This window comes from Coccidioides posadasii, chromosome 2 (genome assembly GCF_018416015.2).
Source record: "Coccidioides posadasii str. Silveira chromosome 2, complete sequence".
Taxonomy (NCBI): domain Eukaryota; kingdom Fungi; phylum Ascomycota; class Eurotiomycetes; order Onygenales; family Onygenaceae; genus Coccidioides; species Coccidioides posadasii.
The window spans coordinates 1,232,604-1,253,889 of record NC_089408.1 but is presented as its reverse complement, the minus strand read 5'-3'; the positions used below and the strand labels follow the sequence as shown (position 1 = coordinate 1,253,889).

Genomic DNA, 21,286 nt, shown 5'->3' with positions numbered 1-21,286 from the left:
TCCCAGATGAGAGAAAGACAAGAAATCTGAATCCAAATTGCTTTCTCTTCGTACTCCAAGTTGAGAAATTCAGAGGATCGGCGAGCCAAAGCTGCAAGGGGGTTGTCTGTTGTGTTTGTTTTGGTGTCGATCCACAAGCACGGGCGCCAAGTGAGCCTTGCGATGGGGGAAGGCAATTCCAGCAACAACAGTTTTAACCGCTTGATGTTTCAAAGCCCCATTTTCGGGAATCCTCGCAAAGGGTTTCCTGGTCCATAAGAATTCCCCAGCCTTGTGGAAGCGTTGCTTGGTGGAGACAGACAGAGTCTTAGGGCCTTGACTTGTTAGCTCGTGAAAATCAAGTGGCTGCGCCGCAGGCAGCATAATAAAGAGCGAAGAACTGTCCTCTGCCTCTATACTTACTAAAACACAGAAATATATAACAAGCTGTAGGATCACCTTGATTTTCTCATTTGTTCCTTGTCCTTCAACCATCTTCGTCAGCACGAGCCCGGCTCCTTACAATGCTTCAGGACAAACCCTCAGCTCTTCCGCTAGCTTCAAAGCCGGCACAAAAGGGCTACAATTTCATGGACTTACCCCCAGAAATGCATCTTCACATCATTTCACACCTCTCCTATCCAGATGCGTTGGCTCTCAAACACACAAACAGCTACTTTTACTCCCTCGTCACAACCAATGTCCAATTCAGAGTGAATTGGATCATCGAACGTGTTTCTTCCGGTTTACCCATCCTATGGAGGAAGTGTGAATTACGCACCGACGAATCTTTTTGTAAGGGCGATGTTAAGCGTACCATGGAGAGGAGAAGGCGGCACAAGGAGTGCAAACCTGGTGATGGCGGATGTGCTGTCGTCGCGGGTTCAAACTGTGGTGGTGCTTCTTCGGAACTATATTGGCAATTCAGGAGGTGTAAAGTGCTGATGAGAAGAGCGACAAAAATTGCGTTGGAGCATCAGAGTATATTGTCCTTTGCCTACTAAAACATGCCTTAGAGCCTCATTGCTAATGTTCTGAATAGTGCTGGCCATTGGCTTATTGCTTTGCATTATTGCTGTTCTCTCGCAGATTCTATTTTAGGCACTCTAAATATACACCCCCAAACTGAATCTGACAACTATCTTGTTAGTGTCCTAACAATGACTCTGGTTCTCCCAACCATCTGTGCTCACGACAGTCTCTCTCAGTATGAAAAAGTGTATAGACCTGAATCTCAACAGCAAATTTGAACGACTTTTCGCAAACTGGGGAAATTCTGATGAAGAGCCACCGTGTGAGGTCAGTGATGAATCAAAGATACTAGTTTCAGTGAGGTTATGATGAGGGTTCTGCTCCATTTAATAAACTCACAACGTCTTAGCGGTTACTGTCAATCAGATAACTCCGGTGTTAAGGCGGATATACGGAAATTTGAACACAAAGGAAACAGAACGTTCATAGCCAGATATTGTCAATGCATTTGAAATATACCCCCGAAGTCTTATCAATCTCCTTTAACTGAGAGTGATTTCCATGTCCGGTTCACCAGGCCTGCCAAAATGACGGAGAAATAGATAGTTGATTTTGCTTTCCAGGAAGTTGAGCGCAGCATGTTGTGAGGATTCCGACAACAAATATTAAAGACTCCATCCCCTCCAAGCGATAGTGCGACCTCCAGGGTCACCAATCTCACTAAAATGGTCACCGAACATATTCGATGCCCGCCTCCGGAGGCCGATTCGCCTTACGATATTGTCCATTTCCTTTGCGGCGATAAGGATAAAACAGAGTTGTCCGTGATGTGCTACGACAAATGGTTCGAGATACCAGCATTAGCAAAAATTCTTGACAGCTGTCCGGTTATCAAAGCTGATTTCTTGCGCCTATTGGACGATCTTTTATCCATGGATGCTGATAACTTCGAATTCAACCTCGACAACCCGGATACGATGGAGGAGATGTGCTACTAGATGGCAGAGGCATGCTTTTCGATGCTCCGATCTTTGGCGCCCTGTCTAACGGGCCTACGAGCGATAACACTGGAGGAATATTACAACGCTCCGACAATTCACTTGACCATTCAGGTGATTGATGGGAAGTTGACTGGAACACAGTCACCGCACGAGCCACAAGACCTCAAGCCGCACATCCAGCTTGCGGATGCTATTATGAGTGTCGAGGTCCGCTGTTTACCATCCTTCGAGAGTGAGATTGCCCTGGGATACAGAGAATAAACGACCGGCGCTACCGTCGAGAGTATTTCTCGATGACTGAGACAGGGAACTCTTCTTCAAGCCATCTTACTGTGGGAGTTCAAAGCATTTTGAACGTGAAATCAACATCTTCCTCCGCCTGCAGAAATCTGGACTTGGTCACCGCATCCGAGCACCCAGTCTCCACGATTTCGTTTCCTTAGGTAAAGACAACTCCGAAATCTCTGGTATTCTGCTCTCCTACGTCAAATTTCACCATACGCTGGCCAATCCTAAAGTTTTATTTGCAATCGTTCCCTTCGGGAACGGTGGGCCAGCCAACTGAAACTGATCGTCGACGCACTCCATCAAGCTGGCGTTGTCTGGGGGGACATAAAACCGGACAACTTCCTTTTTGATACGGAAAACGATTCGTGGGTTATTGACTTTGGGGGTTTTTTGTACACCTGGCTGGGTGGATGAAGAACTGGTGGAAACAGTTCAAGGAGATATCCAAGGTCTTGCGAGAATTATCGACTACCTGAATGGACGATAGTGAGATCATGAACTCATTTCTCAAGACCGTACATTAACAACTTCCGCCCTCACTTGTATATCGCGGGATGAATCACGATCAACGGTCAAAAAGCTTATCCGCCTCCTTGCTCATTCCTGGTAATGTAACTGCCCTCCTCAGTAAGACCGAAGGTCCCCGTCATTTTCTTTACGATAAATTTTTCCTAGAATGTAAGTTCTTGTAGCTGGAGTCAATTCCTTTTTATATTGAAGATTTGAGCTTATAGAAGTCAAAGCTCGTCATTCCATGACTCTAGGGGCGAATTTGGAATGTGTTGCTGGAGACACATTGAATTTCCAATTTACGTAGACTTGTTGCAAGGCACTGTACTCCGTGAATAACTATGGATTATTTTGTAGTTAATGGTTCCTCGGCTTAAGAGAAGTAGCGCATCTCAGGTTTAAAGAGAGAAATCTGCCACTATCTTTGGCTGTGCGTATCTATTTCACTGCATTGATATCCTCAAGCTTCGCATGATGACTGTAGACTGTGGCGCGCTTGTGACTTTTTGCGGGCAAACTGACGCCTGCTTGACTGGCGATGTGGAGGACTGACTTGGGTCTTGGTTGTAGTTAAATAATAGGCGCCGCCCGCGAATTACGCTCAGTGACGATGAAATCCGCAACCATGCAAGATTGCCCGAGGTATTTACCGCCGGGCCGTGTACCTGTCCCACGGCCATCGGCCGGCGGCATGACCAGTGCAGACGTTCAGTTAAAATACGCAATGAATCTCGGATTCGACTTCAAAATAAAATGACCATATATCGGATAACGCCGTGGTCCGCCGCTAGCTACCTCCCGAGATCAAGGCCAGCAGACCGAGACCAAAGCCATCGACAACAATGTCAGGAGACAACCAACAACCTCCTCTCTGGGTTTCTCCCGACGTGGGTAAACATCCCATCGACGATTACCGCCGACATGTAAATAAGAAATTCGGGCTCAGCCTTGAAAATTCTCACCATCTCCACCAGTGGAGCGTCACGAAGCCCCATGACTTCTGGATTGATTTATACAAGTACGTCGGGATAGTGCCGCAGCTTCCACCGCATATCACCCGCGCATACGATGATTCCGTGAAACTCAGTGATGTTCCCCGATTCTTTGAAGGCGTGGAGCTTAACTACACGGAAAATGTGCTGGAAGGCAAAGACCCCGATGCCATTGCGCTTATTGGACTGAGAGAGTTCGACTTCTTGCACGGCGAAAATGTGACCTGGAGAGAGCTGAGAGAAAGAGTTAGACGGGTAAGGAGTGCGTTGATTCGAAACGGGGTGAAGGAGGGCGATCGGGTTGCTGCCATTGTGTCTACATCGGTTTGGGCGATTGTGATTTTGCTCGCGTCCGCGTCCATGGGGGCGATTTTCTCGTCGATATCGCCTGATATGGGTGAGGCGGTATGTATACCCCATGATGCAAGATTTGGATAATTGGAAAAGTTGCTAAGAAATGATTCACTAGGGTTGCGTAACAAGACTCCAACAGATTGAACCTGCTATATTGTTCGCGGACAGTGACATGTCTTACAAGGGTAAGACCACATCTCTTGACAAAAAGATCACGTCCGTTGTGAAAAAGCTGCCCCAGACCATGAAGGTCTTCATCATTCCGATCACTAGTCAGGGCACCACTTCCTTCCCGCTGGTGAATGAATTCCTTGCGAAAGCTCGAAGCTCGGACCACCTAGAATACAAGCGTGTTCCGTTCTCATACCCTGTATACATCCTTTATTCAAGTGGAACAACAGGCCAGCCGAAATGTTTGGTGCATCAGCATGGTGTCGTTATCCAACTTAAGAAGGTTGGGTTGCTGCACTATTCTCTCGGACCAAAAGAAGTTGTATTTCAGTATTCAAGCACCTCATGGGTACTTTTTAACATCATGAATGGCCATCTCTCGGTTGGTGCAACAGTAATCGCTTATGATGGCTCCCCATTATGGCCTGACGCAACAACTATGCTCAAGATTATTGAGAAATTCAGGTCAGTGCGACCATCGAAAACCCGAAATGTGGCTCATCGCTGAATTTATCCAGGGTAACGTATTTTGGCACGTCTCCACGCTACCTTTTGGAGCTGGAGGCCTCAAAGATCGTTCCACGCGATGAATATGACCTCAGTTCTCTGCGATTAGTAACGACTACCGGAGCGACACTGACTTCGGATCAGTTCAGGTGGTTTTATCAAGCATTCCCCCAGATCCACCTAAGTAGTGTCGCTGGGGGAACAGATATTGTCACCTCATGTTGGTCAACCTGCACAAAAAAAAAAAAAAAAGAAAAAAAGAAAGAAGCGGACGGTCGAGTGCTAACTGCCTTTGATATAGGGATATCGTGTGACCCTTCAAGTCCAGTATACGCGGGAGAGATGCAGATGATCGCCCTTGGCATGAACGTATATGTTGCGGATGCCAATAGCGGAGAGGATATTACAAGAGTGAGGTGACCGCTCGCGTGTCTGTCTCAGCTTGGCTAACCTCTCTATAGACTGGGAAATCAGGAGAATTGGTCTGCCCGACTCCTTTCCCATCAATGCCCGTCTTCCTCTGGGGAGATAAGAATAATAAGAAATACAAATCTTCATACTTTGAAAGATTTGATAACATTTGCGTCTGGGCCCAGCATGACTGGATCAGCGTGAACCCAGCCACCCAGGGTATAACAATGCACGGCAGAAGGTATGCATGTCAGCTGAATGCCTTGAAACGCACTCACACTCATTCTTCTTTCCAACCAGTGACGGCGTCCTAAATCCCTCGGGGATCCGTTTTGGCAGCTCCGAAATCTACAACATCTCTGAAGGGCCTGCATTCAACTCCGAGATTCAAGACTCCCTTTGTGTTGGTCGGCGCCGAAAACAAGACAAAGACGAAATTGTCTTCCTTTTCGTCAAAATGCGCTCCAATCAGCCTTTCACCACTGGCTTGGAGCAGCGCCTGCGTTCCGCGATACGAACGGGGTTATCACCGAGACATGTGCCGAGATTCATCCTTGAAGTGCCTGAGATTCCCGTGACGATTAATGGGAAGAAAGTTGAGACACCTGTGAAGAGGATAATAAGTGGGGACCAGGTGCAGGTAAGTTCAACAGTTGCAAATCCAACGTCGTTGGAATTTTTTGAGCAGTTTTCAAAGTTGGAAATCCAGCCAAGGGCAAAACTATAGATGATATCATACCATTTTTGGGAGCGCTCCGCACTCTGTGGATATGTATCTAGATTAAGCGTAGATTAGTACAAGTAGGTTCGGCAGCGGACAAGGATGCAAGTGAGCTTTCTGTATGCAATATCGAGGTGAGCTCATCGAGGCTCTGTATCGTCGTTGCCCCGGCAGATATTATGATCTGCAGCATTCGAATTCAAAACGGGAAACTGCTCAAGGGGTGAGAGTCCACTTGGCAAGACTTCGCCCGTCTTTCAGGCGTTGGTTTCATCTTCTAGCTCTAAATGCCCGAACCACGAAAGTCTGGAGCTTGGACCCTCGTCCATAGTGAGGAGAAGTTAGCCAACCTGCATGGCACAAGCAAGGAGGCCTTCATCCATAACACGCTCTTGAACTCCCCAGCTAAGATGTGCGCGCGAGATTATGCACGTGCATGCGAGACACACGGTTAGTTCAACTGTTCCTTGTCATAGAAGCCTTAAGCCTGCGGTATCAACTATTTCGAGCGGGAATCCCGAAACAGCGAGTCGAATGCCTGTCGAATGAGGTCCTCGCCGTCTTGTGGGTGAACGTGCCGAAAATAAGTTCCTTTTTCCCGCCTTTGGCTGTTAGTCGGATTTCAATTCGGACGTCCGCTTTCCTCAGTTTTGGTTGAGAAAATTGGACTTTACGAGAAGTCAATGCGGGTGTGACATGGGGGAGTTGTGTTAGCAATATCCTTATGTGGTGATCAAAGCTTCAAGAGAAACATGGTTAGTCATAAAAGATAGTAAAGACAGGGGAAGAGCGAAGCTCGTGTAAGGAGCTTGTAAATACCGAGATCCCGAAGCAGGGTTGAAATCGTTGCCTTGATCATTAGGTGCTGGGCAATTCAAAGGACGATGCTTTGGCGCCATGCAAGCTCATGATCATTCTTATGGAGGTGCCTTCGAGCTTCTTCTCAAACAACAGCCATTAGACGATGCAGGGATAAAATGCAAACTAATATGTACCTTCAAGGATTAACATTCAGCAAAAAGGAACGTTTGAAAGTTAGCCTTTAAGCAAAGGCACCCTTGTTTCCAGCGGGATCAGCTGAATTGCTTTTTCCTTAGGACTCGCCCTTAAGCTTGTTAGTTAGCTCTTGCTGCTGCTTAATCTGCTCCCTCTTGTGGGTGGCTCTTGAAGATAACACGTCGCTCATGAGGAGTAATTTCGGTATTGCAGCCCAGGAAGAAACATGGGGAGTTGGCCCGCCGACACTGCAACGTGCCCTTCAACAAAATGATGCCATAACAGGCAAAGGAAGCCACTGAAGTTCCATTCATATAGCTCTGGAGAGTCAAAGCGCTGAGACAATAGCTCTGCATGGGACCTCGAAGGTCATGTCCTTGGGTGTATCCTTCCCACCGCCGAAATTTTGAGGCAGGGTCATGGATGAAGATTGGGCATAGCATACCTTGAACCATTTTGTGATACCTCTCATCCTCTGATACATCGTGCGGCAGCGGAGAGCTTTCCCCAGGTTCCACTTTCTGGGGTGGACTGAGGTCACCCGATGATCGGGAGATCCGCAGTTGCGAGAACTCGTGGCAAGATGGAGAGGCCAAGATGGCATTTCTTTTGGGAGTTCGTTTATCTGTCTGGATCAGATTGGTGAGGGGCCGAGTTCCAATGGGCCTGAAGGTGGCAAATCTCTCCCCCGCATCTCTGAACGCGCATCGATCTCTGGATCCTGGGGCGGTGGTTGCTGGACGATTGTTACTCTTTTATTCCCAGGTGTTAATTTTTAAATACAGCATCAGAACATACGCGTCCGGTTCAGTTCCTGCTAACCGCGCCACGTCTCTGAGGGCAGGTCAAGTCTCCCAAGCACGAGGCCATCTTGCGTCTTCCAGACCTTCTCCAAAGGAATCAGAAGGATGAAGTTTTTGCGGCTGGACAGACGCCATTGACCGAATAGGAAGCGATCGACAATTTTGCGGAGAATTTAACAAATTTAGACTCGGGCGAGTTCTCAATTGCCGAAATGGCGACCACACACACACCCCAACCGCCGAAGAGATGGGCTTGACACGTGCCGGCACTGTGACACTGTGGGAGAAGTTCATGTTTGAATGCCTAAAGGGACACATGAGCGCATCTACGAGCGGGAATGCAGTGCTTGACGCAACCAAATTGTCATAATGCTGACAGAGTGAGTTAATGGCTGGTCAAGCTCCGGGAAAATCCGACATTCTATCTGGTCGAAAGGATTGGCCTTGTGCACATCCCTGTTGTTATTTGGCGTTGTTAAGAAGCCAGATTTCTTTTGTTTTTTTCGGTTGGCTTGAATGCGCAGAAAGACTAATTTAGTTGCATAAGAGCTCAGCCAGACTCAGTGTTGGCTCTGTTGAACCTGAAAAGACTGCTCCTCTTCCTCCTCTTTGCGGCACGAAAATTATTCAAAAATCATGTATAGAAAGTCTTAGTGTATGGAAAACCAGCGCGTCTTCGAGCCAAGGCCAGACTCGCGAGCCCTGTTACGAACCATGGTTGACAGCCTGTCAGAAGCCAGCAATCTAGCCGCGTCTGATCTGATTCCTGTACAAGCGGGATTCATGACTCGAGGAGTGAACCATGGTTGAGGCTCACAGAAAGGGGAGGTTCTTCTGAGTGTTCACAAAAAGGGGCTGAGCGGCGACATTCTCGTCCCAAGTTTTTCCCTGTCGACAGGAGACGCTAAACAGTGACAGGGTTGATGAATGAAAAATAAGAGTCAAGACAAGAACCTCTCAGCGCCAGATGGCTCGTGACTTGTCGGCTTGGGTGACCAGGGTTGGACGCAGAGAGAGAAACCAACTCACACCGATACGGGGAGTTGCGGAGGCCGGCTGTATTTTATCTACCAACATCGGGGCTGGGAAGCACGGAACGATCGGCCGGATCAGACACGGAGGACCAACACACTGCCCAGCATCCACCAGACTCCAGCCCAACATCTGCTGAGCAGCTGGTGGTGAAATCGACGATATCATGGCGCGGGAAGGCGAGTCGGTGTCGCTGGATGATGGGCGCTGGGTGGCACAAGAGTCGCACCAGCCCGCCCCTCTGACAGTACGTAAACTTACACGGCCGGTTACATGACACGTGGAAATAGGCTTTTCAATGCCATACATCAGGACATTTGTGCAGGGCCGTTTCTCAAGTGTTGCGGAGTGCATAAGGTCGTACGGGCCGCATACCGCGCTAGTAGTAACACTGGCGCCAACAAGTTTTCTTCCCCCCACACTCCCAAAGTCCCACTCCCACTCCCACGCAGCTGCCACTCGGCCGGCCCAACCAGAGTTCACCCACCCGACGAATTTCCACCCAATCAGCACGCTGACTTTCCGCGTCCGCCCAGCATCCCGGTTTGGGCTGTTTGCGCTAGTAAGCTAGCGGTAAGTTATGTCGTAATGAGGTCAGAAGTTCCCCAAAGCGCATTCGCAGGCCTGCCTCACCAGCACCGCCCGCGGGTCGCAGGTTTTGCCTCAATTCTCACGCTCACCGAAGCAGGAGTTCCTTCAAGATCCTCTTCGTTATCTCTTCGCGATCGCGGGCTCTCACCGGATGAGTAACTGGGAGACATCACAGATGATAGCGGAAAAGATGGGCCGGGGTCCGCTCTAGAGCCAAGTAACCCGAGCCCACCGCCATCCTTTCCCAGCATCGCATCCCGGCTTTAGCTCCTCTTTGCTCTAGTGCCACCGATTAAATTAACGATGATACGGAGCATGGTCCTTATTTATTATCGAGGGTTGTCATGGTATTCACTAACGCCTCCGCCAATCGATTTCAATGTTTTCTCCACCTTTAAAACGTTCAAATACATTTCGATATCCCTGGCCGTTCGAACGTACAGTACGGTGTTGGACCCATCTCTTCCTTGCCATTTCACCCATCCGCCGGCTGTGCGCTTCATCCACCTTGATGAACGCGCAAAGTCATCATCATCGACGATACCTGTAGATCCTCCTTCGACTTCGCTTTGTTTTGTCCTCTTTTTTTGCCTTTTTTTTTTTCCCCTTTTCTTCTGCTACCCCAGTCGTTATCGATTCCATCGTCAGTGCAAAAGAAGCAGTGGCCATCAGTTTGCGGGGCCATTGCGGCCGAGGCTCTCTCTATCTTTATCTTGTCTTATCCACATGGTCCTTGCCGTCTATCGCCCCATTCGCGGAGTAGAATAGGGCGTTGGATGGAATCTGAAGCGGGCTTATCTCGCTTGTCCTTCATGTTCCCGGTGATTGTGGAGGAAACGGCCGAATGTTGAACAGATCCGGGAGTGAAGAGCGCTGGAGACACCCAAACGTCGTCTATGATGACTACCCGAGCTACGTGAACACCTCTACTGTCCTGAAGACAACCGTTTCAACTTCCTGACCCCTCCACGGAGGCGGTTCGGCGCCATGGAGTCCACTCTGGCTCTCACTCGTCGTCTGTACTCAGATGCTCCTCCGGCCCAGTCCAGGAGAGAGACGAACCCGACGCTGCTGGTGAGCTGGTGGGCGACTGGTTTCTCCCTCACGATCATTCTCATCCGGGTTTGTGGTCGATATATCCGCACGGAGAGACTATTTCCAGAAGATCGAATTATGGCCTTGAGTATTATACCGCTGCTTATTCGCATGGGCTTTGTCCATATGGTTTTGCTTTGGGGAACAAATAATGCCGTAACCACGGGTTTTTCTGCTCAGGATGTATCGCACCGGGAGCTTGGGAGTAGGATGGTTCTGGGAGCCCGCATATTCTATGCTCTATTGTAAGCAAACCTCCACCCCCGACATTATTCAACCAATATTCGATTCCACCGTTCCTTTTGACGGAAATGAGCTGTGAAACTGACTCAACTACGCCTACAGCATTTGGACGGCCAAGTTCTCGGTTACGGCGTTTCTCAAACGCCTGACAGACCAGATATGGCGGCGTTCCTTTCAGCATGTCCTACTAGCCATCCGCTATTTCTTGCTCGTCACATTCATCGCGGTCGTCCTTGCAACGCTGACTGAATGTCAGCCATTCGACCATTATTGGCAAGTTATTCCAGATCCTGGCCCCAAGTGCCGTCAGGGCTATGCGCAGCTGATCACCATGGGAACCTGTGATGTTATAACTGATCTCCTGCTCATCGGATTTCCCATACCCATCATTTTTCTTTCAGCCATGCCCACCAAGCGAAAAGTGTCGCTGATTCTTCTATTCGGGTTATCTTCGGTTCTGATTGCGATTACCTGCTACCGTGTACCATCCGTAATTTCACGACAGGGTTCGCAACAATATCGTTCTTTGCTTGCATCCCTCGAAATTCTCGCAGCGGCCGCGGTTTCCAATGCTATCGTCATTGGCTCCTTTGTTCGAGACAGAGGACTCAAAAAGCATAAATTCAAGGCCGGCTCCTTGAGCGAGAGTGTCGAGCAGGCATCTTCACGACGAGCAACTATAACCCACCACCACTGGGGTAGCGACGCCGACCTTGTCGGAGATCTCGGCATCCGCTTGGACCCAGAGCTGCGTTCCCCAAGCTACCAAAAGATCCGACCGGCTCCCGTAGCCATTCCGTCTGCCTGTTTGGCAAAGCGCGGGTCGATTGATCCGAACTGGCAATTTTCATATTCTCAAGCTCATGCCGATGACGATCGTACGTCTACAACTGATAGCATGGGTGGTCTGAAGGTATATCCTCACGAGTATATAGAAACCAACGCCCACCCTTCCCCCAAGGACACGACCATGCCTCCCGCCTACATGTCACTGTCCAAAGTCTCCCTAAACGATGTCGGTGGTCTTCTCGATCCTCCCACCCCACCAGGGATGAGCGGTGCCCACGCTTCGCCACAACAGCTACAACCCGACGCCCAGGATTCACGACTGCCTCGCAGTCGGTCTCTTTTAAACGCCGTAAGCGGTCTACTATCCCCCGCCCCTACCTACTCCGGATCTTCAGAATCCTCGCTCCAGCGCCCGTCGCCTCCCAGTGTCCGAAATTTTTCTCGCCCAACCACGGCAAATGGCACACCTAACGGTGCACGAGTCAATAGCCCATCAAATTCACCACGATCTGGCTCTCCAGGCACTCCGCCACGGAATAGACGTGCACAACTCACCCCATCCCGTGCTGGTCCCCTGCCAGAGCTCCAAGATCTGGGCGGACTCCTTAAGCAAAACGACGACGTTGAACGTAAGCCGCGTGGCTAACCGCTGTACCCTGATCCTTTTTATCCGACACATCCTTATCTATATATACGACTCGATCTCCTTGCCTATTGTTGCCTTTTTCTTGGTTTTTTTGTTTTAAAGCTCGCTCACTGAGCAGCCCTAGCATGAGATGTCACGTGTTATGGATCCCTTTTTTTTTCGAATGGTCTGGTTTGGCGACGGTGTTGGGGGATCAGGTCGGTTATCGTACCATTCATATGTACTATTATGAGGTTATTCACAGGCTGGTCACGGATTACTGATCTCCGTGACTATTACGCTTTTGTTCTTCGACCCCCCTTTCTTTTGCACATCTGAACAGAAGGGGTAATTGCTATCTTGGTGGCAATCTGCACATACTACATTTATGGCATATATATCCCTCGATTGGATGCATATTTGTCAGCGAATATACCTCCTTACGCACAATGCCGTGGTTTCCCTTGAACGGCCTGGTTGGTTGGTGGCGCGGTTCGGGAACGGAGTTGATGGGTATCTGTCTACCGGCTAAGGTGGACTCGAGGCGTTGGATATTCCCACTGCACGGCTTGCATTATTTTGGCGGTTTATTTTTGGTCCAGAGCATTTGCATTCTTGGGTTTCTTGTTGGTCTTACTCTATTAATCCTTTCGGCTTCAGCATGCTTGCCTGCAGCGCGACATATATTTATATGTTTCATACGCGAAAGGAAAGAATTTTTTTTATCTCTGCTGCAAAGCACTGGGCCAGGACACGAGGGCACCAACACTCTGGTTCTCCGTTGGGTGGAAATTTTACAAACAGCTTACAGTTAATGTACGTACATACACATACACATATGTACTTCCGTATGGAGTACAGCACCTTGCATATCTATGGAAATGCATTGGTATTAAATGGCACCCAGTCCTGAACTTATTCATACATACAACTTCATACCAGGGTAAACAACATGGTAGTCATCACTGTCCTCGAATCCCTTGTTTTCCTTTCTGTTTGGTTTCATTGCGTGTCTTGTCCATCCCTGGAAACTTAGCTAATGAGTGTTCCATTTTCTCTGATTCAAGAAAAGAAAAAGAGGGGAGAATATTCAGCCCAGCAGCGCGACTATGTCGTAGTGGTGCCGGGGTGTGATTGGAATCACAAATTACAAAACGTGTCTTATCTTTTTGCCTGGGGCCCCAGAAGGGGGTCTAGCTACCAGACTAGGGCCGCCCTCCGGTGCTTGCGCCTTTGTGTGTTGGTGAACCACGCGGCGGCCGCGATAACAACAAGGGGCTGTGGATGTGTAATCTGAGACAGGCAAAACCACTGAAATAGGCCTTGATGGGCAGAGGGCATCCAGGGGAGGCCGAATACTAAATTTCCCTTTTGTTTTAACTCAGGAGGTTTGCCGCCTCCCTTTTGCCTTTATTTTTTATTTTATTTTATTTTATTTTATTTTATTTTCCCCTTCGATACATTGCGTCGGGCGTTTCATGATTGACAGACAAGATGATTGCCACGCTTAATCGTGCCTCGGTCCTTACGAACGAGGTATCGAGTACCAAGGACTGCGAATGGGTTTTGCGATCTTACGAAAAAGCCTATCTTAATTGACTGATAAATCCTCCTTCTTGTACACTGGACTGGGCGCAGCATGCGAAGAAACAATACAGTTCGGGTCCAATACTCCAGGGGAGGTACTGCACAGGCATTCACATTACCACCTATCTCGGCACGGAAATTAATGTCTCTGTCTTCACCTTTAGTTAAATAGGGGGTCTCATGTCCTTCCAGCAAGACGTTGCGCAACTTGGGATTTGAATCTTGGCTGTGAATGGCGGACCAGTCTGACCGTCGTGAACCTTGACTATGTGCAAACGATATGATCTACGGGCAAGAGCTCAAATAGAAGGCTGTGGTGAGCGGCGGTCGTAAGGGATACGACATCGAAGCCTTTGGTTGTCCACCACGGTAAGCCCTTCGGCAATAGATCACTAGGGCCTCCACAGCTTCATCTAATCCGAAGTTGGAATCTATGTTGATGTGAAGCTTGCCAGACACTTCTGCAACGTTTCACTCTTATTAAAGGGCAATGAGGGAACTGTGCAGAACCGTGCAGAGGTCATCATTATATCTTGCTGATAACAGATTTTCCACTCGTGTGCATATTCTTCACAGAAGAATCAAATTAGGAGATTGTGAGAGCGGCCCCCAACCCAGATGATGTCAGAATTCGTCCGCAACTCGCAATTTTAGGAATTTCGTGCAGATTCGAAGGATTTGCATCCGTATTTTCGTTCGGAAAACTCCACGAGGCCAGGACAAGTCAGCAAAACATAGGCCCGATTTCCAGGATATTGCAACTAAATCTCCGCCAGCACGGTGCACCTCCAGTTTGCTTTCGGCTCCCCTGTGTTTCGCTGACTGCCCCCTTATTTGAGCTTTGACGCGTTGCCTGTTTCCCAAGAATAAATTATCCCTGCGTCGTGAAAGAGACCAAGACGCTCGTGCGGCATTCGAGACCTGGGCTGCTTTGAAATCCACACATCGTGCCCCGTAAGTTGGCCTTATCCCTGCAAGAAACATCACGAGAAGCCCGGGCCCAAGACATTAGCTTCTCCCGGTGAGCCATTGGAAGTAGGCGCTTTGATGTCAAGAGTTTACGGAAGTTGATTTATTAGTATCGTCCTTGACGGCCTTTCAGAGCACAAGTTATCAAGAAGTTAACTTTGAAGAAAGCAGTTAATATGTAAGCCTCCTTCCATGAGTTCCTATGGGTTCCTATGAGTCCCCTTGTTGGATATAGCTTAAATGTTGGCTGTGCTGGGATTCTGGTGGTTTCAACTCATTCACTTTGCCTATAAGAGAATCCAGTACGAGTCCAACTACCTTCCAGAGGTGAGAGCAGAAGCTGCATGCGCTTCCTATTGGGCCGCACCAAATTCGTGCTAAAATCATGTGACTATAACTTTGACGCCCGCAACTTGGTGCTATCTACTCGACGTCCCTCGTCATCTTGTTCTGCCACCGTTAGCTCTGGCAGTTGGGCGGGCATGATCCTTCGCGGGTTGCTTCCGGGCACGACACTGTACTTTGAGAAGTCGGAAACACCCTTTTTACGAAGGAAGTCTTCATCAAGCTCGAGGCAACCGTTGACCTCCTCAGCGGGCGAGCGGAGCATAGCCAAAATCGCATCAGAGAAAATAGTCTATCATATTTCTTTAGTTGAATTGCGTCAACGAATATTAGGGCTCAAACTCCTACCGGTTTTCTCAGATCCCGTATGAAGTTTTGGTCAGGTGTAGCAGCTGATTGGATTGCCTAATTTCGTGTGAGTATGGCCATACTATGGTTTTTGCCCAAAAGGTTTCAGGGAAAGGCTTACAACTGCGGGCCAAATGCTTGTAATTGCCATATCCTTTTTGCCTTCTCTTACCCAATCCATGGATAGACCCTTAGCCAACACAGACATCGCTACTTTGCCCATCGCATAGGCAGTCTTTCCTCGGAAAAATCTCGAATAGATCGGCGGGCTGACGACGATTATCCTGCCTTCCCAACCATTATTCCTGAAATGCGGCAGGGCAGCCTGAACAGCGCCATATAAGCCCTCCACGTTCACCTTTTGCATAAGCTGAAACCGTTTCATAGGTGTGTTTTCCACCGATGCCCACCAGATTGCCCCAGAATTGTAAATTATTACATCCAAACGGCCGTATACCTCCACAGTAGAATCAACCATACGCGTCACACTGTCGAAATCCCTGGTGTCGACCTGGATGGCTTTGGCTTCTCCGCCATTCTCTTGGATTTCACGCTGCACGGTGCTGATGGTGGATGCAGGGGAGTTTGGATCTGGCGGGAATGGCGAGGTCTTGGAAGCATCCGATGTGCTCTTAGCTGCCACAACCACTTAAGATTTATCAGCTCGTGGCTCCTGTGCTTTACATAACTGTACGGCATATGCTGCACGATGGGGAGTACAGTACCTCTGTAACCGTTCTTGGCCAGATCTATGGCAACCTGTCGTCCGATGCCCCGAGATGCACCTACGACTAGAGCAACTGACCACGAACCTATTTCTGTCATGGCTGGTGATGATAAGGATTGATATACCACATGTCTCTAAAGACGGAAATGAATCAATGGTATCAACTGGCATGTTTTAAATTCTGGCCTCGAAGATAATGCTTGCAGTGAAGCTAGAAGTTGCTGTAGCTTGAAATGCCTCGGCACATCACGTCACTGGCAACCATCCACGATCGACTTAGTTATTATCTGATTATTAAACAATTGCAAACCGCTTTTGTGGAGGTTGTGATGATCTTTTGTACCTTCTGTCAAGCTTTGTGCCGTGTAGCTTGAACTTGGTTCCGGTCCTAAAGAGAGCCTCGGCAACTCTAACTACTATCCACGATGCGTCCCCGACGGTGTTATAGAAACGACCAGTTTCCCCGACTTCTCGATCAAATTGAATGGTAGCACTGAGTAAAACGCTTGGAAAGATGAACCAAAAGAAGATCGAATGCTACATCGACTGCGGTAAGTTGAAACCAGAGCAAATAACTAGTTAATGGCGACCGGAGAACTTATCGTTGCCCCAGTGTCTCCCTTTAGCTTTTTCGCCCTTTCTTATCTCCGCCAGAATAGAAAGGCCCTGGCAGACTCGGATGTATCTGTCGAGTAAGTGGCTTATCTACAGCCCTCCCAGTGAACCGAGTGCGTTAATCGTGGCCCTTCTTAGATTTATTCCGGTATTCCTAGGGGGGATTAACGTAGGCAGTGGTGCGTCTTTCTGATGAAGAGATACATACACCCTTCATACCTATTGTTCAGAGCAAGCTGATCTAACTGTGTGAGATTAAAGGAAATAAACCGCCATGGACGCTCCCAGCTAAAGCGCTCTACGCCAAGTACGACGGCCCAAGGGCCCAAAAGTACTTTGGAAAAAGCTTCAAAATCCCACCTTTTTTCCCTATACTCTCGCTACTGGTATACTCGCGGACTTTTCCTCCTCATATTGCTCAGTTAGACCATGCTAATCCAATTTTAGCCCCAACGTTGTCTTGTATATGCCAAGAAGCAATACCCAGAGAAACATGAAGACTTCTTCGAATCATGTTTTGAAACTATGTGGAATGGGCAGCTTGACATTTCAAAGCCCGAAAATCTCCTGATTGCAGCACGCAAGGTGTTTGACGAGGCGCAAGCGCAGGAGATCCTGAAAGGTGGAAATGACCCCGAGATAAAGAAAACTCTGGCGGACAATACTGAGCACGCCGTAAAAACTCTTGGGGCATTTGGCTGTCCGTGGTTCTGGGTGCATGACGGGAAGGGGAATGCTGAACCATTTTTTGGAAGTGACCGGTTCCATTTTATGTGGGATTACCTCGATATCCCTCATCGAGACCTGGAGCTCATGTCAGCCCCTGCAAAATTATGAAAACTTGAGATATTACCTAGGACGATATGCGCAAGAAATATCCTCGAATTTGACTTTTATTTAGACCCCGTTGACGCGAAGAATTAGCTGAAATGATGCTACCAATTCGAGAGACTTAATTCCGGCATGAGGGCTCAAGGTTGCCAATGCAACATCTTCCTAGCGAAGTACGCACGAGGTCCCAAGTTAGAAGAGTTCTTTTTGCTTCGCGCTGTGAAATGGGTGACATGAAGGAGGAGCGCCTTTGGCTGGCTTAGTCTTCCCTGCGACTGGTTAGCGAACCTCAAGAACATCTATACGCAAGCCCTGATATGTAACTAGGAATAAATAGAACTGCTAAAAATCCTTCCATGGGTCTCATCATCCTCTGATATCAAGTGGGAAATGTGTACTCCGTATATACATCATAGGAGGTGGGAACGTCACCTGGTAACTAATGGAATTTAGAATAGCCGACTCCGAGGCCGCCATCCATGGCGCTGTCGCGTAACTAGTGAATCGCGACAATTAAAAGCCATACCCAATAGAAATGGGTAGCTATTATCAATCCGGACTTTGGGCCCGAGCGAATTCAATTATATAAGTTATCCCCTTGTCCGTAGGTTGAGGCACAATTAGCGCGGTTTTGTTTGAATACAACACTAGCGACGAGCATTGATCCAAAAGCCAATGAAACATCATACTACTTACATAGAGTTCACTGCAAATCAAAATGCAAATCTATTGGCTAGAGCATCTGGAACCATCAATGAAGTTGCAACACATTGGTGCAAAAAACATGTCTCTCCATGGAAACCTGCATCTTGTTCTCCATACAGCACTCTCTAATGCCTCAACCATGGTCAAAAAAGCTCTTTTGAAAGATATTTCTGGCCAATATGCCTCTGATTTAAACATTTATGCTGGCTTGATTTGCATACTCTTGCTCGGCCAGGTGGTCAGGCGGTGAGACAGGGCAATATACTTTTTAGACTTTCTCTCTTGGCCAATAGAACATGGCCATAGTCACTGAAACCTTGGCATACAGTAATAAGTCCATATCAACCAATTATGACGTGTAGTTCTCTGTATTATATTACACACTAGAAACCACGCTAATTGTGCCTATGCTCTTTGATGGAAATAGCGACCACAGTTTTCTTGAAAAGCCGATCGGTTCGCTACCTAGCGTTTCCCCGCCGTCCTCGACAAGGACGAGAGACCGAGATCCGACATGATTGATGAGGGGAAAACCGCTCTTTTGACACTGGCTTCTGCGTTGGAAGCAAGCTAACCAACAGTGTTGCTCTGATGATTCGATCGATTGCATGATATTGCAACCGACCAATCCCATGATATCCATTTCTCTAGTGTAACCGGCCTCCAAAAGAGCACGTCGCTTGTCCCACCCAAGAGCTTCAACTCCGCATACTGAGCAATTCGGCCTTGCAGCTAGGGCATCATGAGTGATATGAAGCTTGGGCTTAGGAAGCCTTTTCTTGCGGGGCCAGCGGTGTTCCTGGGAACATTCAATATAAACTATCCCTTGGCTTCTGTTTTGACTGTTTTCTTCCACAGCATGATTTCTCATCGGAAATCCACCTTTTGATTCCTATATCCATTTTCTTTTAACACAGATACCCCCATAAGGCAATTATGGTTTTCAAGTCTCTTAATCCTCCCCTTGACAGTAAGGGTCCCTCATACCAATTCCATGTGTATATCTACTACGCGACACCTGGTGTGCGGATCAGCTGCCAGTTCTAACCATGCGTTTACTCATAGTCCCAACGGATGTCACGGTTTGGGATTGGCTCTTTGATCCTTATTCTCCCCATTGCCCATTGTCCAAATATCCAGCTTCCGAGATTGCCGGGTACACAAATGCCTCCACACGGGAGCGCGTCAGCTTTGCGCAGGTCAAGGAGTACACCACATTCCTCTCGACCGCTCTAGTAAGGATGTTTGACTTTAAGGAAGGAGATACGGTGGCATTGTTTAGCCAGAACACAATATGGTACCCAGTTGCCATGCTGGGGGCCATCAGAGTGGGTTCGTTACACCTCCCTGTTGACCCATTCCAACCCCCATACAAGGGGAATATTTTCGTTAATGTGATTATGGCTTACGCTGTCCGGTTTGAGCCATTTAGGAGGCGTTGTGTCTGGTGCTTCACCTGCATATAATGTGGATGAGATGACATATGCGTTGAAGACAGCTCAAGCGAAGATCTTGATGACTATGCCATCTTCAATGACTGTTGCTGTTGAGGCTGCCAAGAATGCCGGCATCCCCCAGAACCGGATATTTCTGCTTGAAGGCGAAGTGGAAGGGTATACAACAATGAAACAGCTCTTGGATATCGGGAGGAGCTACGGCTCTGAAGGACAGGTAAAAGCATTTAAGATACCCCCTGGGAAAAGGAACAAGGACGTATGCGGCTTCTTGAGCTTTAGCAGTGGGACAACAGGGTTGCCAAAAGCAGTAAGGCAACTAACTCTTAGTTTTATTTCATCTTGTTGTTTGATACTGATACATTCTCATAGGTGATGATTGCACACCAAAATGTCATCGCCCAGTGCTTGCAGGTCCAGCAGGTAACGCCAGAATCGCACAAGAAGGTTCTCGCTGTGCTACCTTTATTTCACAGTAAGCTAGAGCCAGATTTATCCCTTAACATGGAAAGAAGTCTTATTTTTTGACACTTAGTCACTGGGCTTGTCCATCAACTCCATTTGCCTGTTCTTCTCAACGCGGAAATATACATGCTCCCGTCATTTACCATGGAGGCTATGCTCGATGCGGTCTCCACGTTTAAGATCAAAGAGATGTTGCTTGTCCCACCCATCTTAATTCGATTGGTCCGTGATCCCGTTGTTGATAAGTATGACTTATCACATGTTGAACGCTTCTCCTCCGGCGCCGCTCCTCTAAGCGCAGAGATCCTAGCGTTTTTGGAAAAGAAGTTCCCCGGAACCGGCTTCAAACAAGGGTACGGCATGACCGAATCTTGCAGCTGCATAACCACGCACCCCATTGGCAAAATGGGTTATGAGTATGCGTTCCGTGTTGGCACCATTGTTGCCAACACTGAGGTCAAAATCATCGATCCGGACACTGGTGCCGAACTTGGATACAACCAACCGGGAGAAATTCTTGCCCGCGGGCCTCAAGTGGTAATGGGCTACTTGAACAACCCCAAAGCAACTCGCGAGACCTTTGATGAAGATGGCTGGCTACATACTGGTGACGTCGGCAAGATCGATGAAGAAGGCTTTATCACTATTACGGACCGGATCAAGGAAATGATTAAAGTCAAAGGTATCGGTGTTGCTCCAGCTGAACTGGAAGATTTGCTTCTGGGTCATCCGGATGTCGAGGATGCAGCCGTCCTCGCTGTCCCGGATGAATATTCTGGGGAAAGACCTAAGGCATACGTGGTATTGAAACCAGCACGAAAGGACGACGACCTTGTGGCAACTGGAAGAAAGCTTATTAAGTATGTCCAGGAGAAGAAGGTAAGACATAAGTGGCTTGTGGAGGTAGAGTTTACAGAGGAGATTCCAAAGAGTGCGAGTGGGAAGATTTTGAGGCGAGTGCTAAGGGAGCAACAGAAAAACGGTGGTAAAAAGGGCACTGTCGTGAGAAATAATGAGAGTGCAGCGAAGGCGAGACTGTAAATACATCATGTTTATTTCGCTATAAAAACTGATTGTTACATAAAATTTTGATCTTTCGATTCTTTGGCCGGTCTCGAGTTACCAAAATCTCGCCCAAAGCAAACTCCTTAATAAACAAT

The 21,286-nt window shown here is 48.1% G+C and overlaps 9 protein-coding genes across 9 annotated transcripts; 7 read left to right on the top strand and 2 right to left on the bottom strand.

The window, feature by feature from the left end:
- Window positions 1-503: 503 nt before the first annotated feature.
- On the top strand, window positions 504-1,105 carry D8B26_002924 (uncharacterized protein; the record flags this gene model as incomplete). The annotated part of the gene is made up of 2 exons (XM_003068777.2): window positions 504-960; window positions 1,022-1,105. 2 exons carry the CDS (start codon window positions 504-506, stop codon window positions 1,078-1,080), a joined length of 516 nt encoding a protein of 171 aa, XP_003068823.2. The 3' UTR covers window positions 1,081-1,105.
- A 571-nt stretch (window positions 1,106-1,676) lies between these two features.
- Window positions 1,677-1,949, top strand: D8B26_002923 (uncharacterized protein; the record flags this gene model as incomplete). Its single annotated transcript, XM_066123992.1, has 1 exon — window positions 1,677-1,949. The coding sequence occupies one exon, from the start codon at window positions 1,677-1,679 to the stop codon at window positions 1,947-1,949; it is 273 nt and encodes a 90-aa protein (XP_065980067.1).
- A 1,643-nt stretch (window positions 1,950-3,592) lies between these two features.
- Window positions 3,593-5,912, top strand: D8B26_002922 (uncharacterized protein; the record flags this gene model as incomplete). The annotated part of the gene is made up of 6 exons (XM_003068778.2): window positions 3,593-4,147; window positions 4,212-4,732; window positions 4,786-4,994; window positions 5,076-5,185; window positions 5,236-5,426; window positions 5,486-5,912. 6 exons carry the CDS (start codon window positions 3,593-3,595, stop codon window positions 5,910-5,912), a joined length of 2,013 nt encoding a protein of 670 aa, XP_003068824.1.
- A 281-nt stretch (window positions 5,913-6,193) lies between these two features.
- On the top strand, window positions 6,194-6,601 carry D8B26_002921 (uncharacterized protein; the record flags this gene model as incomplete). Its single annotated transcript, XM_066123991.1, has 2 exons — window positions 6,194-6,356; window positions 6,555-6,601. 2 exons carry the CDS (start codon window positions 6,194-6,196, stop codon window positions 6,599-6,601), a joined length of 210 nt encoding a protein of 69 aa, XP_065980066.1.
- Window positions 6,602-8,662: 2,061 nt separating this feature from the next.
- Window positions 8,663-9,579, bottom strand: D8B26_002920 (uncharacterized protein; the record flags this gene model as incomplete). The annotated part of the gene is made up of 2 exons (XM_066123990.1): window positions 8,663-9,287; window positions 9,371-9,579. 2 exons carry the CDS (start codon window positions 9,577-9,579, stop codon window positions 8,663-8,665), a joined length of 834 nt encoding a protein of 277 aa, XP_065980065.1.
- Window positions 9,580-10,315: 736 nt separating this feature from the next.
- D8B26_002919 (uncharacterized protein) lies at window positions 10,316-12,101 on the top strand (the record flags this gene model as incomplete). Its single annotated transcript, XM_003068779.2, has 2 exons — window positions 10,316-10,668; window positions 10,769-12,101. The coding sequence occupies 2 exons, from the start codon at window positions 10,316-10,318 to the stop codon at window positions 12,099-12,101; spliced, it is 1,686 nt and encodes a 561-aa protein (XP_003068825.1).
- Window positions 12,102-14,882: 2,781 nt separating this feature from the next.
- On the bottom strand, window positions 14,883-16,154 carry D8B26_002918 (uncharacterized protein; the record flags this gene model as incomplete). The annotated part of the gene is made up of 4 exons (XM_003068780.2): window positions 14,883-15,273; window positions 15,330-15,386; window positions 15,451-15,977; window positions 16,055-16,154. 4 exons carry the CDS (start codon window positions 16,152-16,154, stop codon window positions 15,028-15,030), a joined length of 930 nt encoding a protein of 309 aa, XP_003068826.2. The 3' UTR covers window positions 14,883-15,027.
- A 386-nt stretch (window positions 16,155-16,540) lies between these two features.
- On the top strand, window positions 16,541-17,691 carry D8B26_002917 (uncharacterized protein; the record flags this gene model as incomplete). The annotated part of the gene is made up of 5 exons (XM_066123989.1): window positions 16,541-16,607; window positions 16,670-16,748; window positions 16,810-16,850; window positions 16,933-17,057; window positions 17,119-17,691. The coding sequence occupies 5 exons, from the start codon at window positions 16,541-16,543 to the stop codon at window positions 17,506-17,508; spliced, it is 702 nt and encodes a 233-aa protein (XP_065980064.1). The 3' UTR covers window positions 17,509-17,691.
- A 1,452-nt stretch (window positions 17,692-19,143) lies between these two features.
- Window positions 19,144-21,180, top strand: D8B26_002916 (uncharacterized protein; the record flags this gene model as incomplete). The annotated part of the gene is made up of 5 exons (XM_003068782.2): window positions 19,144-19,177; window positions 19,273-19,539; window positions 19,640-19,971; window positions 20,034-20,136; window positions 20,197-21,180. 5 exons carry the CDS (start codon window positions 19,144-19,146, stop codon window positions 21,165-21,167), a joined length of 1,707 nt encoding a protein of 568 aa, XP_003068828.2. The 3' UTR covers window positions 21,168-21,180.
- Window positions 21,181-21,286: the final 106 nt, after the last annotated feature.